This window comes from Pogoniulus pusillus, chromosome 9, assembly GCF_015220805.1.
Source record: "Pogoniulus pusillus isolate bPogPus1 chromosome 9, bPogPus1.pri, whole genome shotgun sequence".
Classification (NCBI taxonomy): Eukaryota; Metazoa; Chordata; class Aves; order Piciformes; family Lybiidae; genus Pogoniulus; species Pogoniulus pusillus.
Genome location: NC_087272.1, coordinates 25,842,549 through 25,860,183, shown reverse-complemented (window position 1 = coordinate 25,860,183; position 17,635 = coordinate 25,842,549). Strand labels below are relative to the sequence as shown.

General features: G+C 41.9%; 1 protein-coding gene across 8 annotated transcripts in view; it reads left to right on the top strand.

Annotated features, from left to right (window-relative positions):
• DCTD (dCMP deaminase) overlaps positions 1-17,635 on the top strand; it is a 228,345-nt gene that overhangs the window by 197,495 nt on the left and 13,215 nt on the right. For 6 of the 8 annotated variants that reach the window (XM_064148947.1, XM_064148949.1, XM_064148951.1 and 3 more), the window contains 2 exons: positions 12,888-12,999; positions 14,316-14,451. In XM_064148947.1, coding sequence (XP_064005017.1) covers positions 12,888-12,999; positions 14,316-14,451 — 248 coding nt within the window. Of the gene's footprint in view, positions 1-7,543; positions 7,662-8,132; positions 8,223-12,887; positions 13,000-14,315; positions 14,452-17,635 lie in introns of those variants that run through there. The other 2 variants (XM_064148950.1, XM_064148945.1) reach the window with 2 other exon arrangements.

Below are 17,635 nucleotides of genomic sequence, written 5' to 3'. Positions count from 1 at the left end.
CATGTTTGTCTCGTGTAGACCACTAAAAGCAGAATCTCATAATAGGAAAGTGCCAGGAAATCTTGAAAAGGAATCACACTGACAACACTGCTTATAAAATGAATTAGGTTTACTAATGATTATATTTCCCCTCATATCTACAGAAGGAACAGAGAGTTCCTGTTCTTTGACACTGGAATGTCAAATGTATTTCCTGACAGCTCTAGCTCACTTTTCATTATTGATAAGTTAAAGCTGCGTGGCTGTTAGCTGCTCTTCTGTAATTAGTTCAATGAGTTTAGGAAACAGCCAGAACTTAGATGGAAGAGATGAAAAGTCATATGTGATAGGGATACCTGAGCTCCCTCTGCCCTGGTGTCAAGCTAACATTTAGGATATTACAAAATAAAGGATTCATGCCTCCTGTTTTGCATTTCTCTTGCTGCTACATCCTAACAATGGAGCAGTTATTGCCAAGGAAGGAAAATGCTTTTGGTGCTAACGGGTGTTGGGGGAATTGGGAATATTAGCAAACTTGAAAGGCAAGTAGGTCAAAGGGATCTCTTGATGCTGAGGAGAGATACAAGACAAAACCAGAGTGATTTCAGTAGTTCTTTTTGATTCTTTTATTTAATTTTGCTAGCTAAAGCAGTATATCTAAGAATCATGAAATAGTTGTCTTTGGGTTTTTTGCCCTAATCCATAGGACAGCTCAAAGGATAATTAATCTCTTATCATGGAATGGATTTAGCACATTACCTAAAACATTCCATGCTAAATCCTACATGAAAATGTAAGAAAAGGATTCTGTATAGCAATTCTTATATTTAAGATTAAACTATTATCACACAGTAATAATGAAATATAAAGATAAAACTAAGATAAATGACAAGAAATTATACATAAAAATGAGAAAAAAATTCTATACAAGAGATCTAAATCTTACAGTAAATGAACAAAAAAGTGGAAGGAGTAAGAAACACAGAGAGAGATTCCACTGAGGTTCAAGAAGACAAGCATAAAAGGAATTTGTATCAGGAGAATAAAAGAAAAGCAAGCAAGCAAGCAAACAAACAAACAAACAAACACACACCCCACTAACAACTACAAAGAGCAAATCAGTTGCCCAGGTATGAAAGGATAGATGTATTCAAGATTATTTGTATGTGGTAGAAAAGTAAAGGCTTCATTTTTCAGAATGTGTCTGATGTAGTGATTACAGATAATGTTATTGTCCAGTTGGAGTTTTTGCAAGATGATAGACTGCAACAGATTGTGGACTTAGAGAAATACCATGGAAGTAATGTGAAAAGCTACTGCATCATGACAGGAAAATCATGCCAAATCAAAAAGGATGAAAATAGAATATAATCTTCTTAGATATTACAAATAACCTTGAAAAATAAGGGGAAGGTAACAGAAGAAATAGAAAGCTGTTAACTATGTAGGCAGGTGATGAGAAAGGAAGCAACACATCAGGAAAGTGAAATTTCTTGCTCAAAGTGGAAAATTATTTTCCCCACTTCTAATTAGGGAATAGTTGTGATCATGACTAGTATGAGTGGGCAAAGAAGGTAATTCCTATATTGGAAGGAAAGACTAGGGTTGCCGCCATACTTGCAGTCTGAGACTTCATGGCTCAGTTTACTTTTCACAGGACAACCTAGCAAGACTATCTGGGATTTCCAGTTCTGTATGCAGATAGGAGAAAAGATCACATGCAATATCTTCTGTTTTTTCTACTACTTGTCTTTGTCCTGTCAATTTTACTAGTTTGCACAAAACACGGAATTTGGATGCAGGGACAGATACAAAAGGAACAAGTAACTTCAAAAGTAGAGAACTGGTCAGAGACACTAGGAAAAAATCAAATATTGGGAAATAACATACAGAAAGAACACATGTAACAGGAGAATACACTGTCAGCAAAGAAATGATGATGTGATCAGGGCACTGGCCTATAACTAGAGCTGTCAGTATGAATAAAACAATAAAACAGTCAAAATTAGGAAAGCCACCATATGTTCATAATGGCTGGAGAGCAGTCAGGAGGAAAGGAACCTGGGGGTACTGATAGACAGTAAACTGAAGATGAGCCAGCAGTGTGCCCAGGTGGCCAGGAGAGCCAATGGCATCCTGGCCTGCATCAGGAACAGTGTGGCCAGTAGGTCAAGGGAGATTATTCTTCCCCTGTACTCAGCACTGGTCAGGCCACACCTTGAGTACTGTGTCCAGTTCTGGGCCCCTCAATTCAAGAAGGATGTTGAGGTGCTGGAACATGTCCAGAGAAGGGCAACGAAGCTGGTGAGGGGCCTGGAGCACAAATCCTATGAGGAGAGGTTGAGGGAGCTGGGCCTGTTTAGCCTGGAGAAGAGGAGGCTCAGGGGTGATCTTATTACTGTCTACAACTACCTGAAAGGGCATTGTAGCCAGGTGGGGGTTGGCCTCTTCTCCCAGGCAACCAGCAATAGAACAAGGGGACACAGTCTCAAGTTGTGCCAGGGTAGGTATAGGCTGGATATTAGGAAGAAGTTCTTCACAGAGAGAGTGATTTCCCATTGGAATGGGCTGCCCAGGGAGGTGGTGGAGGCACTGTCCCTGGGGGTCTTCAAGAAAAGACTGGATGAGGCACTTAGTGCCATGGTCTAGTTGATTGGATAGGGCAGGGTGATAGGTTGGACTGGATGATCTTGGAGGTCTCTTCCAACCTGGTTGATTCTATGATTCTATGATTTTAGGTGAAACAAAAAGTATCAAACATTATTCTCTAGATGACAACATACACACATAATATATATGAGGAAAGATCTTGCTTGCCAACAAAGTTAAAATAGTCTGTTGACAAGCAGCAAGAAAGTAGAGAGGAGGTCTGAAACCTGGGCTTTCCCCAAACTCGGCTAAGTTTGCTTTTATCAAAAGCGAAAGGTAGAAGATGTGGAAATGTCATAAGCAGTAAGCTAAAAATATAAGGATCTTGACAGATGGCCATATATTTAGCATGTCTTTCAAACTTGCATCACTTCTCATTAATAAGAGCATCTAAAATACTTTAAATTAGCTCAGATTGTTTATTGATAGCTATACAGCAAGGTCACGATAATCCATGCCTGGAACTTCCACCTAGGAAACGAAAGACAAACAAAAATAAGCTAGAAAAGACTACCTGAAGTACTCCATGCATCTTCATACATCCTTCTGTCGAATTAATGAGAAATGTGTAAGGAGAGCACTAGAGTGTCAGACACAAAACTAAAAGAAATTCAACCTATTTGAGCACATACCAGTTTTAACAGGAGCTTTGAGTCAACACACTCCAGTTCTGTCAGAGAGATCTGAAGGGTCCTGAGACAAACGAAGTGCACAAATGAGCTTCTAGATCACAGTGTAAGACAGTTAATGGAGAGCAGGATTCAGACAGCAGATCCAGAAGAGCTGCTGCTTTTTCGAAGCAGGCAACTGCCAGAGAAGTCTTATGGAACATACCAGGCACTGAGACTTTGCCCCACACGTGTAAGAAGTGAAGCTACCAGCCTTGAGCGCAATCCTATGTTTAGAACACAAGATCCAAGCCTAAATCTCATGTAAACCATGGGAAACCTCCACTAAATATCTGAAACCACAAAATCTATTTTGGATATAGATGAGAAGAAAGAGCCTGTCATGTCAGGTACCACCTCCATAGCACATTGTCAAAACAGCAGTCACAGCTTGACCACAAGAGAGGTTTTCAGTGTAATTCTAAAATAGAAGAGGAAGAACTCAAACTGTAGCAAAGTTTCCAGAAAATGTGTTATTTAGCAACACTATAGTCTCCTAACTAGAATTCCACCAAAACTTTTTCATCTTGGGCTATGTATCACTGCTGCATTATTAGAAATGCTGAATGAAGATGGAACTCAATAACCTTTACAGCCAAGGGTCCTGGGGGAGCTGGTGGAAGTGCTCACCAATCCACTTTCCATCATTTACCAGTAGCCCTAGCTAAGTGGGAAGGTCCCAGCTTACTGGAGACTCACATAAGTGATGTCCATCTACAAAAAGGGCTGGAAGGAGGACCTGGGGAACTGCAGACCTGTCAGCCTAACCTTGGTGCTAGGGAAGGTCATGGAGCAGGTCATCTTAGGTGCTGTTATGCAGTATGTACGGGGCAACCAGGTCATCAGGCCCTATCAGCATGTGACTATGAAAGGCAGATCCTGCTTGACTAATCCGATCCTCTATTACAAGGTGACCCATTTAGTGGATAAGGGAAAGGCTATCGATGTTGTCTACCTGGACTTTAGTAAAATATTTGACACTGTTTCCCAGAGCATCCTCCTGGAGAAACTGGCTGTTTATGGTTTGAATGGGTGGATGTTTTGCTGAGTTAAGAACTGGCTGGATGGTTGGGCCCAAAGAATGGTGGAGAATGGAGTTAAACCCAGCTGGTAGCCAGTCACAAGTGGTGCTTCCCAGAGCTCAGTATTTGGGCCAGTTCTCTTTAATATCTTTATCAATTATCTACACAAAAGAATTGAGTGCACCCTCAGTAAGTTCACAGATGACACCAAGTTTGGTGAGAATGTTGATCCTGAGGACAGGAAAACTGCAAAGGGATCTGGACAGGCTGGACTGATGGGCCAATATCAGTTGTATGAGGTTTAAGAAGACCAAGTGCCAGGTTCTGCAGTTGGGTCACAGCAACCCCATGCAATGCTACAGGCTTGGGACAGAGTAACTGGCAGAAAAAGATCTGGGAGTGTTGGTACACAGCTCTCTGACATGAGCCAGTGGTGTGCCAAGGTGGCCAAAAAGGCCAGCAGCATCCTGGCCTGTGTTAAGAAAAGCATGGCCAGCAGGAGTAGTGAAACAGTTGTGCCCCTGGACTCAGCAATGGTGAGGACACACTTTGGATACTGTGCTCAGTTTTGGGTGCCTCACCACAGGAGAGACATTGAGTTGTTGGAGCTTGTCCAGAGAAGGGCAACAAAGCTGGTGACGGGAGCAGCTGATGGAACTGGGATTGTTCAGTCTGGAGGAGGCTGAGGCAAGACCTTATTGCTCTCTACAGCTACCTGAAAGAAGTCTGTACTGAGGTGGGCCTTGGTCTCTTCTCCCTAAGTATCAGGTGGTAGGATAAGATACTGTGATCTAGAAAGCCTGAAACTCTGCCAGAGGAGGTTTAGATTGGACATTAGGAAAAAAATATTTACAGAAAGAGTGGTCAGGCATTGGAATAGGTTGCCAAGGGAGGTAGCAGTCACCATCCCTGAAGGTGTTCAAGAAACATGCAGACGTGGCACTCTGGGACATAATTTAATGGCCATGGTGATGTTAGGCTATGTTAGACTTGATGATCTCAAAGGCCTTTTCCTACTGACACAATTTTTTTTTTTTTTTTAAATCATACATTTTTGGACTTCAATAGATGGAGATATGAGAGCAGTTTCAAATCATTACAGAAAGTTATTTGCTAAGCATAGCAAAAATAGTTGAGTCTTGTATTTTAAAAAAATGCTTATGTAATTTTATAGAAAGTTGAAATATGCACTCCACAATCAAAAATCTCATTGCTAATAATATAAGCAGTGATTTGGCAGTATTTTTTTTAATTGTATGATGGGAGAGAAAGAGAAGGGAGCAAAAGTCTTTGTCTTCTTTTTGAGAAATGAGGATGTATTATTTTAAATCTGGTCCACTGTGTGAATTTGGTTCTGGCTGATTTATAGATATCAGCTGGAAAACATGGTAAATTCAGAGGCTAGGAAGAGTTTTCAAGAACCCCTTATCTGTGTTCACAGATGAGAAAATCCATCATTCAGTGTGTATGATCAGCATATAAGCACTGCATTTTAAATGTTAGTAGTTGTTATGGTTTGCCTTCAGAATCTTAATTATGAAAAATAACAAATTTGGCATGCATAATTGTAGCACTATTAATTTTAATTCCTATTTCAAGAGTGCAGAAATACATATATAGATAGTAGAAAACTTTTTAAACTGAATTACACTATTTTTTTTTTCAGATTAATTAAGTGAGTGCTCTTTAACTCTCTTCGTGATCAACCATAATCAGGCCTTCCATTTCACCTTCAGGCTTATGCTTTCCTGAGTGGTGCTACTTTCATTATATTTCTTTCCTTGCATTTAAATTGTTCCTTTTCATTCATTAGCTGTACACGAAGATTTGTTGTCCATATATGAAATTGTGATAGTAGAAGTCTAGCAAACTGAAATAGCTATAAGTTTTCCTTCCTTTGAAGGCTGGAAAACCTGTCAGTTGAAATGTCAACAGGCTGCTTTTGCCAAGTTTTCTGGTTACAAATGAACAGGAGTGTCGGTGAAATTTAGTAGCTTGATGGTTTGTCAGTTGTTAAAAAACAACAACAACAACAAAAAAAGCTAGCTGATACAATTTAAATATGAAAACATATTAGCAGTGTATTTCTCTGTTTTGGTTACTACAGCCTCTCTTTTAGCACAGCTTCAAGAATAACTATGAACATGCCAGGTTCCTTGACTTAGCCCTCTTCTTGCATATGTTGGTGTCTTTGTTTACCTGGTGTGCTCACTTATGCATATAGAGGTTAAGGAGGAGCTATAGAGACAGCTTCTGGAATAGGGCTACTCTGTGCCCCATTTCCCCAAACTGTCCTTTTTTTAACCCAATTTGAAGCATTCCCCTAGATAAAGATTTTGATCAGGCTGCAGAAAACCATTATCTCAGCAACGTCTGTTGACCAAATCCAGATCAATGGTGCAGCACATGTGCAGTGCGAGCTGCACAGCTTGTGCCCACAAATCCCTCTTGGGGATGCTCTCAAAGGCAAATATTTTTCTTTTGTCCATCACAGCTCTCAGTGAGTTTGTTGCACCTGTCACTGCCTCCAGTGGGAACTGAATCAGACACATATGGCTGGGTTTGGGCAGTCCTCACCTGATGTCTTGCAGCCCCATAGAGTGAACATCTGTACCTTGCTCCCATATGAGTGCTTCCATAAAGACAGGCTCCTGTGGCAATCGGCCAGCCAGAGTAGAAATCTCCTCGCAGAATGAAGAAAAACACACCATACCAGCATTTAATGTTTATTACTATGACACTTATTTTGCACTGTAATGTCCTGTATATACATTCCACTACTTGAGCATCCTGGGAGACTTCTAAAACTTGGCAGCAGCTGGAGGTATTAATAAGCTATAACTCATCACGTCAAATTCATATCCAGAGGACAAAAAACAACCTTTAGACATTTTAATATGTTAATGCCAACCTTTAATAAGTAGCGTTTAACTCGAGTGTGACCTGGGTGAAAACATGCATACTGGAGTCAAAGCACAATGCTCGAAGCAGCGTCCGTCAGAAAACTGAAAACTCGAACTCACATTAAAGTAACTCGTTCAGAGTTACTGCGGTGGCTCACAGAAGTGGAGGGATGGAATGGCCTCCCTCAGGTCAGCGAGATCAGCTCTCGGGCGCTGCATGTGCATTAACACAGGGACCGTCGTGGCCCGGCGCCCCGGAGCCGCAGCTCGCCGACCAGCCGCCCCCATCCCGGCCCCGCGGCTCGGCATGGCAGCGGGGCAGCTCCCGCAGCTAACACCCCTCCCCGCCCCCGCCCCTTTCTCCGCCTGCTCCCGCTTTGGCGCCAAGCGGCGAAAGAGACCGGGATGAGCGGCCATGAGTCCAGCCGCCACCTTAACGGGTACGCTACGTGGCCCTGGCCTTCGCGTGGGCTCGCCCCCCTGTCGCCGAGGGAGCAGCGGCTGGGAGGGGACGTGGGTGTGGGGCTGGGGGTCCGCGTGGTGCCGTTTCCCTTCTCTTACAGGCGGCGGTCGCTCTCCTGCTAGGTCCATTCTTCCGCTCACTTCCCTGACCGACTAAACTTTCTCAGTCCTCGGCTGGGCCGTCTTGGTGACGGGGGCGCCGGCAACCACACTGGCGGGCCCACGGTGCTGCCGGCCGCGGCCTGTGCCATGCGGCCGCTGCCGGTGTAAGGGAAGCAGAGCAGCGACACCCGCTGCCGGGAGCAGCCAGCGGCTTTTGGGGTAGCAGGTATCCGCCGGCAGCCGCGCAGCGGTTCAGTTCTGGCTGAGGGCGCCGAGCGGGAGACGCAGCTGGGCAGCTGCCCCGGCACTGCGCTCCCTGTGGACGCCGGGCTCCATGGTGCAGCGGGGTCGGCCTGGGCGGCGCAGTCTCTGCTTTTGGGGATGGGAACGCCACCTGCTCGCGGGGAGGTGTTCTGGAGGCCTCTGAAGGCGCTGAGGTGATGATATCTACTGTTTGGGTTTTTTTTTCCTCTTGGTCATTAGAATAGGATAAAGAGCATGTAGGATATTTTGCATTCACAATTTCCTGAACTGGAGACTGGTGTGAGCTGTATGCAATTAGTCAAAGAAGTGGTGCCGTGAGAGCTAATGACATTCGGTGAAGGGAAATACTCTTGTACGGCTCAGCTAGGGCTTGGGAGCTTTACAGGGTGTTTATATTCATAGATTCGGTGGGTTATCTCCCAAAATAACTGGGCGTCCTGCCCAGTGGGTGAGAGAAAGGCTGTGGACGTTTGCCTGAAGTTTAGCAGGGCTTTGACATTGTCTTCCACAGCATTCTCCTAGGGAAGCTGGTGTCTCATGGCTTAGACAGGTGTACTCTTCCTTAGGTAAAACTGTCTGCTTGGCCAAGCCCAAAGAGTAGTGGTGAGTGGAGTTAAATCAGCCCATCACAAGTGCAGTTTCCCCAAGGCTCAGTTTTGGGGCCAGCTTTGTTTGCTGTCTTTATCAATGATCTGGATGCGTGCACTCTCAGCAGATTTGCAGATGACACTAAGCTGGGAGGTTGTGTTGATCTGCACAAACAGGAAGGCTCTGCAGAAACATCTGGACAGGCTGGATCAACGGGCCAAGGTCAGCTGTATGGAGTTTTTAACTAGGCCGAGTGCACTTGAGTCACAACAGCCCCATGCAATGTTACAGGCTTGGGGAAAACTGGATGTAAAGCCACCTGCTGGAAACGGACCTGGGGTTGCTGGTTGACAGCTGTCTGAATATGTCAGCAGTGTGCCAGGTGACCAAGAAGGTCAAAAGCATCCTGACATGTTTCAGAAATAGTTTGGCCCACGTTACTAGGGAAGTGATCATGCCTGTCTTGGTGCTGATGAGGTTGCCTCTGGAATACTGTGTTCAGTTTTGGGGGCCTCACTACTAGAAGGACATTAAGGCGTTGGAGCTTGTCCAGACAAGATCAACAAATCTGGTGAAGAGTTGAGAGCAGAGGTCTTACAAAGGGCAGCTCAGGGAACTGTCTGAAAAGAGGTTGTAGTGAGATGGAGGGCAGTCTCTTCTCTCATATTTGATAGTGGGGAAATATCTGATACAATGCAGGTGCCATTATTGGAGATCAGAAAGCAGAAGGGAAAACTTAATAAAGAGGAAGATGGGATAAAAGTCCAATACCCACCAGTTCTCCAGATGTACTGTATTGTGTACCTGACCATCAGAATTGTCCTATGAAAGGATTTGAAGTGATGTATTCTGATTTAGGATTTTCAACTGAAGTTTTTATTTAAACAGGCTTTTTCAGTAGCTGAATGAAATGACTTTTTCAGCTGGTGTTATAGCTTACTTGAAACCTAGATGAATGAAAAGAGAGACACTGTCCTCTAACTGCAGAATCTTTTCCTCTGATTTCCTTTGAAATGCTAGTTGTGCAGGCTTTTCTACAGACTACTGATCGCTCTAGAATGTAAGGATTTTTCCCCTCTTCTTGAGCAGTGTTATCTTCATGTTTTTCAGTTCCTATTATTTTTATTCAGAAGTTCTTTTGAGTTACCACAAGGGTAAGCCTTAATTGCTCATTTTACAGCTAGCTGTAATATTTTCTAGAGTAATCTTCATTCATGCAATTCCAGAACTTAAAATGAGGGTAAGGAAGATGATCAGCTGCCCCAAATCCATAAACTTAATTATCCTCTGTGTGCTTGACTACTAGCCAGAAGCCTTGGCTTCTGCTCAATCAGAAATTAAATGTTTTATACCCATTTCACACTCTTACATTCCTGAGTTGAGGGAATTATCTCACCAAACACAGTGATGTTAAGTAGAAGTAATTGAGTAAGTTTTTTTTTAATGTGCTTTTTGATGTAAGCCTTCTGCTCATTTTTCAGATGTGCTCCTCTCCCTGTGAATTTGGTACTCTGGGGGACCTCCACTTACATACAGTTCTGTAGTTATGAGAAAAGTAAATAGTAGCTTTTGTTGTTTTGAATAAATAGAGTTGCGAGGGAATAATTTAACAAAAGGAGATCTCACAGTTCAGAGTACTATTGTCATTCTGGAGCCCTTTCCCCAAAATGTTTTATTCACACTAGTTCTGCATTATGTGTTGCATGCCTCTCCAGAGACATCACTGTGTATGTCACGTAGTCTGGAATGTATTAAACTGATCATTTAAAGTCCGATGGTGTTTGGGATTTAGTAAATCTGCTTTCAGGAGATATTTTAAATAATCACTTAAATTACCTGGAACACTTTCAGTTAACCTGTCAAAGTTGACTATGGCATAGAGAGGTGTGATGGGGGGCATGTATAATTTCTGTTGTGAGCTTCTTGTTCTCTGAACTCTTTTTTCCTCAGGGTATAGCCCAAATCCTTTAGTTACCATCATTCAAGCCAGATTGGCACTCTCAATACTATATTGAGACCTTAATGATTAAGGTCATTACCATGACCTTAATGATGATCTTTCATTTCAAGAACAAGCCAAAACTGTTCACTTGTAATGTGCCATATCTGAACTATTAAAAAGCATCAATTTATCTTTGGTAAATAGCACCCTGTAGGTTTCTGAAGTACAGGGTTTTTTCATGTGCTGGAATTTTCTTCACTCAAATAGCATAACACTTTTATGACAAGCTAACTGTGAGCTTCTAAAACATAGTTTTTCTTATAAAAACAATAATTGATTAAATACATGTCTTCTAATGTTTATCTTTTGAAAGTCCTGGTACTAGTGTTGCTAGGAGATGTCTTGCTGTTCACAGTTACCTGTGATGAATTTTGCTGCATGGTTGTACTTCTCCTAGAAGAGTATCTCTGTCTTAACCTATAGTCCCAGATAGGAGGAGTCAAAGAAGTGTGTCTGGAGAGCTGCCTGGTGGAAAAGGGTGTTGGTGGACAGCCAGCTGAACATGAGCCAGCAGTGTGCCCAAGTGGCCAAAAGGGCCAACAGCATCCTGGCCTCTATCAGAAATGGTGTAACCAGCAGGAGTAGGGAGGTGATCATGCCCCTGTACTCAGCACTTGTGAGACCACACCTTGAGTACTGTGTCCGTCCAGTTTTGGTCACCACAGTATAGGAGGGACATTGAGGTGCAGAGTGAGTGCAGAGAAGGGTGACAAGGCTGGTGAGAGGTCTGGAAAACATGACCTATGAGGAGCGGCTGAGGGAACTGGGATTGTTTAGTTTGCAGAAGAGGAGGCTGAGAGGGGACCTTGTTGCCCTCTACAACTACATAAAAGGCCTTTTAGGTAGTTGTAGTGAGGCAGGAGCTGGTCTCTTCTCCCAGATTGCTAATGATAGGACAAGAGGAAATGGCCTCAAGTTGCGCCAGAGGAGATTTAGGTTGGATGTTGGGAGGAAGTTCTTTACTGAGCAGATGGTCAGGCGCTGGAACAGGTTGCCCAGGGAGACAGCGGAGTCGCCGTCCCTGGAGGTGTTTTAAAAGGAGAGTGGATGTGGCGCTTGAGGCTGTGGTCTAGTGATGAAGGATGAAGGTTGGACCGGGTTGGTACTTTCCAACCATAGCAATTCATAGTGATTAGATGTTGTGCTGAGGGATTTGCTTTAGTCAAGGACTTGTTAGTATGAAACTAATGATTGGACTTGATCTTGAAGGTCTTTTCCAATCTAGGAAATTCTGTGATATGTCCCTTGTGTTTTGATAGGCTAATTATTGTTTTGCTTTTCAAGTGTAGCAATAATAGATGAGAGTTTGGGGAAATTTCTTTGAATTTGATATTTTCCTTGAAATTTGAAAAGCTTAAATATGTTGGAAGGGAGAAGGAAAGAGAGTGAGCAAGATTTTTTTTGTATGTGTCTTTCCTCTCTTTGTGCTGAAAAGCACAGAAGTTCCCCTATTATGTCTTGTACTGTCTGAACAGTCTTTCACTTATCAGCAGGCAAAAGAAAATGGTGTATTACTTTTTTTCCCCCTCCTACCAAGTACACCCTTCTGTGCAGGGAAAGAAACAACGTTTTGTGCCACTGCTGTACATTATATCTAAGAAAAAGTTCTTGAACCCATCTCCTCTCAATTTTTAAAAGGTTTTCATAAGACATAATCTCAGGAGAAACTTATCAGGGGACCATCAGAATGACATCAGTTTTTTGCTAGTAAGTGTTGTAATGAGAGACAAACTCATGGCACTCAATAGCTGTGTGGGCAGAAATGAATGACTGCACAGGAAACTATGACATGGAAATCCAGCGAGCACTTCTTGTAGGCAGAAATACAAAATATCTTAGATTAGAGGCTTGCAGTTAGCACAGTCATCATAAAAAAGATTGTGCTGGGTGAAAAGAATGCCAGTACATGATATACCTGAATCTTAGAAATACACAAGGTGTTATCTATAAAGAATAAATTGCTCTGTCTTTGAATAGCTCAATGCTCTGAATTGGCTTAGCCTTCTTATCTAAAACTGAAATTTGCAACCTCACTTGAATGCCATTCCCCAAAAGGAAGCATTGCATATATGAGTTCCTGGAAAGCATATAACATTTAGGGCTTTCTATTAAAATATTAGTGACTGTGTGGTTGTCTTAGCCAGATTCTGATCCTGATTACTTTAAACTTGTGCACATTAAAACAGTCCAATCTGTAATAACTCTGTGTGTTGTTTGCTGATGTTGTTTTTTTTCCCATAAACTATAGTTCCTGCAATGAAGCATCCTGCACAAAACGAGAGGATTATTTGGAATGGCCTGAATATTTCATGGCAGTAGCTTTTTTGTCAGCACAAAGAAGCAAGGATCCAAGCTCTCAGGTAAGAGGGCAATATGTAAGAATAATGTAATCTAATCTGTATTGCACATCACATCAGATGTGCATGTAGCACTTTCGGGGATTTCTTATTAAAAGTTATTTCAGTATATAGCTATTCAATTTTTAACATGGTCAGCACCTTTTGTTACAGAAATTTTCTTACTGAGCCTGACCTTGTGTATAATTCTGTGTGTGCATTTGTGGCTTGGAGTTTTGTAAATCTTCTTTTCATCTGGAGGTTAAAGTAGCACACACATTTTCTCTCCTTTTTGCAGTAAATACAGTTATGGTTAGAGAAGGATAAAACTACTAAGTTTTAGGCTGTAATTTTTTTAAGAGGCAGCATTTTACAAGTTACTTTTCCTCACCTGTAAGAGTATAAAAATTTCCTTTTGTTTATTCTTGGGTTGACTGGAGTTTCTTCTAGTTTGGTTCCTTGCTTAGCTTCACTCTTTGGTTGCCTGTGTCTTCTTTCACATGCTTCTAAGGCAACTGATTGATAGATCTCCTGAAACATGTTGTGCCGTGGACCCAGTCATTCTGTTAGTCTTCTTTTGTGTACCAAAGTTTAGGGAGCATATCCCAGAAAAAAAAATGCATGGAGTAAAAATGAACGTTAACTGTTTCTTCAGTTACTTGCTGGCTGCTGTATATTATGGCTCTGAGTTCTCTGAAGGTTATTCACTTAGAGCTAAATTTTTGTTGCATAAGAGTTGATGGATAAACACTTGTGTGAATTGAAATCGGTACTACTGCCATTTCAGTAAATCCAAACTGTAGGCAGAAAACAGAAAAATTGGAAACTTCATTCTTTAAGAAGGGTCTCAGTGTAGATTTAGGTTGAAGTAATAGAGGATGGGAGCTCAAAGATCTAATATTTTGGTGCACAGTTAAGTAAACAAGCCACAATGGTTTGTGAGCCTGTCTCTGCCTAGGTCAAGACTACTGCGTTTCTGTTCTGCCTATCATACCTTCTCTTGCTGCTGCTGGGAAAGCTCTTTTGGGAAGTTGAACTGAGAGAAAATGTATGTTTAGTAGATTCAGTTCAGTGCTGTTTCTGCTCCCTGAGCTAGGTTCACTTCCTAGTTGAACAGGGAACAGTTCTGGCAGACTGGGATGGGGAGTGCATGACTGGAGAGGTCTTTTATTTTAAAGCTCCACCAGTTACGTACAATTGTAACCTTGCTTACTAGATGGAGTGATTTAGTGAGGCTTCTGTCTCTTAAATAAAAATTGTAGGGCTGACTTCTCAGGTCTTGTCTTCTTGATACATTGTTTTGCATGCTGTTGGTACTATGCAAATCTGTTTTTATTTAGGTTGGTGCTTGCATTGTAAACTCAGAAAACAAGATTGTTGGAATTGGATATAATGGGATGCCTAATGGCTGCAGCGATGATGTACTACCCTGGACAAGAACAGCAGCACATAGACTAGACACAAAATATCCTTATGGTAAGGCTTCTTGTGGCTGACATACCAGACTTGTCGTGTCTGTATATATGAGAATTCAGCTAGTAAAGTATCAATCAAGTTTTCTTCCACTCACCTGATTTTGTTAGTGTGCACTCACGGATAAAAGTCACAGCTCTGAAGCCAAATGAAAGCAGCCTATATGAAGGACTGACTTCCTGATGAAAGTGTAGTGAAAACTTGTAAATATAATGCAGCTCATTAGCACACAGTTGCAGTGTGTGCAAATGATTGCTGCTTCTCTATGTTCATCTCTACAGAAATTACAGAGCATATATATGCAAAATAAATGAGTGTATCTAAAACACGGGTATTAAAATAGTAAATTCCAGTAGTTGTGGGGAATTTCAGTGTTCAGATGTTGGTGGTGTAGACAATATGTATTATGAAGGGGATGAATTTTGTTTGTCTTGAATTACCTGATTGCATTTTATGATGTCATTTTTGCATTACTGGGTGTACAGTGCATCTCAGCCCTACTATGAGTGAGATGACTGTCATTGTTTATTTCAGCCTCTAATTTAATTCACATTTACTACATGGGCAAAGCGATGAAGACCACGGACGGTTTCATGGTAAATGTGGCTGAGTGCTGCTGTGGATCCTGTCTTTGCCTTTGCAGCAGGCATTGTAGTTTGGTCTTTTGCAAGCCTGCTTTGAGGGATCCTTTGTGAATCTCAGTGTACCTATCAACAGGACTCTATAGTTACTCCCCTGGGCCAGATGTGGTTTCCAGGAACCAAGGAGACAACTTGCTAGGCTCTCTCAGCCTTCGTGCCATTGAGTGCACCACTGGGTGTGGAAGTACAAAACTGCCTCAGCCTTGGGGCCTGCAATAGCTAATGTTGGGGAAGAACTGTGATTAGGACTGATAAGGATGCAGAGAGTGTATGCTCTCTTAAATTTCCCTCCATCTTCTACACCAGCTCCTGCTGCACCTTTGTGGGGTGAGATCAATGCAGCAGAAGCCATGGGCATAGGAAAAATGAGTGTTAGGAGCTCCTTCATCCAGTGCTGCATCTCAGCCAGTCCTGGCCTCTGGAATGGCAGAACGAAGAATCACGAAAATGAACAAGAGCCCTGAGAAACTCTCCCATCCGTCTGCATGGGGCAGGGGAGAGGAAACAGGCCTGAGGGTTTATCTTTTGCAAAGAGACACTCCTTGTTTCTCGTATACAGTATTTATCCCTGCCTCCTAATACTATTTTTTACTTCTAACAACTGGTCTAATACAGAAAACAGACTTGGATAAGTTTTGTCTGTCTGTATTCACCCAGAGCTCTCTTAAAAAAAACCTGACAATACATTTTCTGTTTCCTGTAGCATTAAAGTGAAAGATGATACGCAGTGGCTCAGCACATAATTCATCAGTTTCATATTTGAGTTTTTAAAACCCCGGTACTTTGTCCTTGTTCACTATATCAATTTATTATTAAAGCTCTCACATTAGCTCTTAAGCTTGAGACAGATTCATATTATTTTTCCTAAGAGATGTATTACCCATACTAGGGCCAGCTCCTGCCAAATTTTAAGTCTGCTCTAAAGCACAGAAGACCTTGTTTTACATATATTGATGGTACCATAATTGTGCAACTTGGTATGACTGCTCTTTATTTATAGGGTGAGGAAACAAGTGTTAGCCCATTGATTAAATGTAAAGTACTGAAAACAGAATATTGATTTTGGTTGAATCTTTATGCTGCTGTAAGGTCTCAGTTCTGAACTAAGATCAGTGGGTGGTCTCTGTAATCTGAGCATGTTCCAGGCACTTGAATGTAAGCTGAAAGCTGACCAGTTGAAACTAAAAATGCTGTATGAATTTGTAAGGAGTCCTTGTACAAGGCAACCTAATTTTGTGGTGGGGTTTTGTTGGATTTTGTTTGTGGGTTTTTTTTGCTTTAAACTCAAAAAAATACTAAATGGAGTAAAAATCTGTAATACGTGACATTTTAAAAATACACTAGCCAACCTAACAACTTGGAGAGATGAGTTAATTTCCAAGACTTGGTCTAGCCACATTTCCCCAGAGAATCATAGTCTTCACCTCATTTAAAAAAAATCACAACTTTGTAACATGCAATGACTGCTGTGATGAATAAACAGCCTAGTTTGTAATTCACAGATCATTTAAACTCTAGCAGTTTCTTATTACCTTTGTTAGCACAGTTGACAGACTAGACAATTGTATGTATAAAAAAATCTTCTGCTTAAAAAAATTCTGGTAGATGCAGATATAGAATTGCTATTAAAATCTCATGGAACTGTCATGTTTTCGTTTCCACTTTTGCTAATCAACACAGAATTTGTGTAAATTGAGCTTCTTATCCTTGTTTTTTTCCAAATACCTTGTTCAGAGATGGCTGTCTTGCTGTGTGAACCATTAGCTTATTGTGATAATGCTGACACCTTCATCACTAGAGCTGCAATGTAGCTTATTTTGTAAAAATGATGGAAATTGTGCATGTACCACCACACTAAGAAGATGTCTCTCATAGCTACTTCATGCATCTGCAGTACTACAGAAAAGGGCTGGAGATGGATCTGAATGCTGACCTGTTTTTATGCACTGTTGCAGGTTAGGCATAAGCATGGTCAGTTCCCATCATTTTTGGGCCATTCTAACTAGTTTTCTCCAGAACTAAGCCTGAGAATTGCTCTGCCAATGGCTCACTCAAAGGCTGATTTGGAGAGCAGGGTGGAAAAATGGCTGAAAGAAAACTGTCATCCTGTATAGGCTTGCAATGCAAAGCGTGCTAGATGGTATACTTACCCCTCCTCCCTCAGGCCATACTGGGGGTTACACAAGGCATACTCTTTCATTCTGTAAAAGTGCTGCTCCAGTGGGCTGCAAAAAAGTCATCTTACTTGTTTATGCACTTTCAACTGAGACATACAAAAGAAGTATGTGATGCCATGGGGTTCTTGAGATGTGGAGCCTTGAGGAAACCCAGGGCCAAGTGCTATGTAATGCTGATGGAGCTCTGAGTAAGATGAACATGAACCAGGCTGTGGCAGTTGGCCTCAAGGCCAAAGATCAGTCCCTGCCCCTGTCTGTGTTTAGCAGTATAAACATGGCAGGAGATTGGACCCAGAGGCTATTTTTGCAGAAGTGTGTTAGGTAATCCTATAATAAATTTATTGAGCTTCAGCAGGACAGCTGGATACA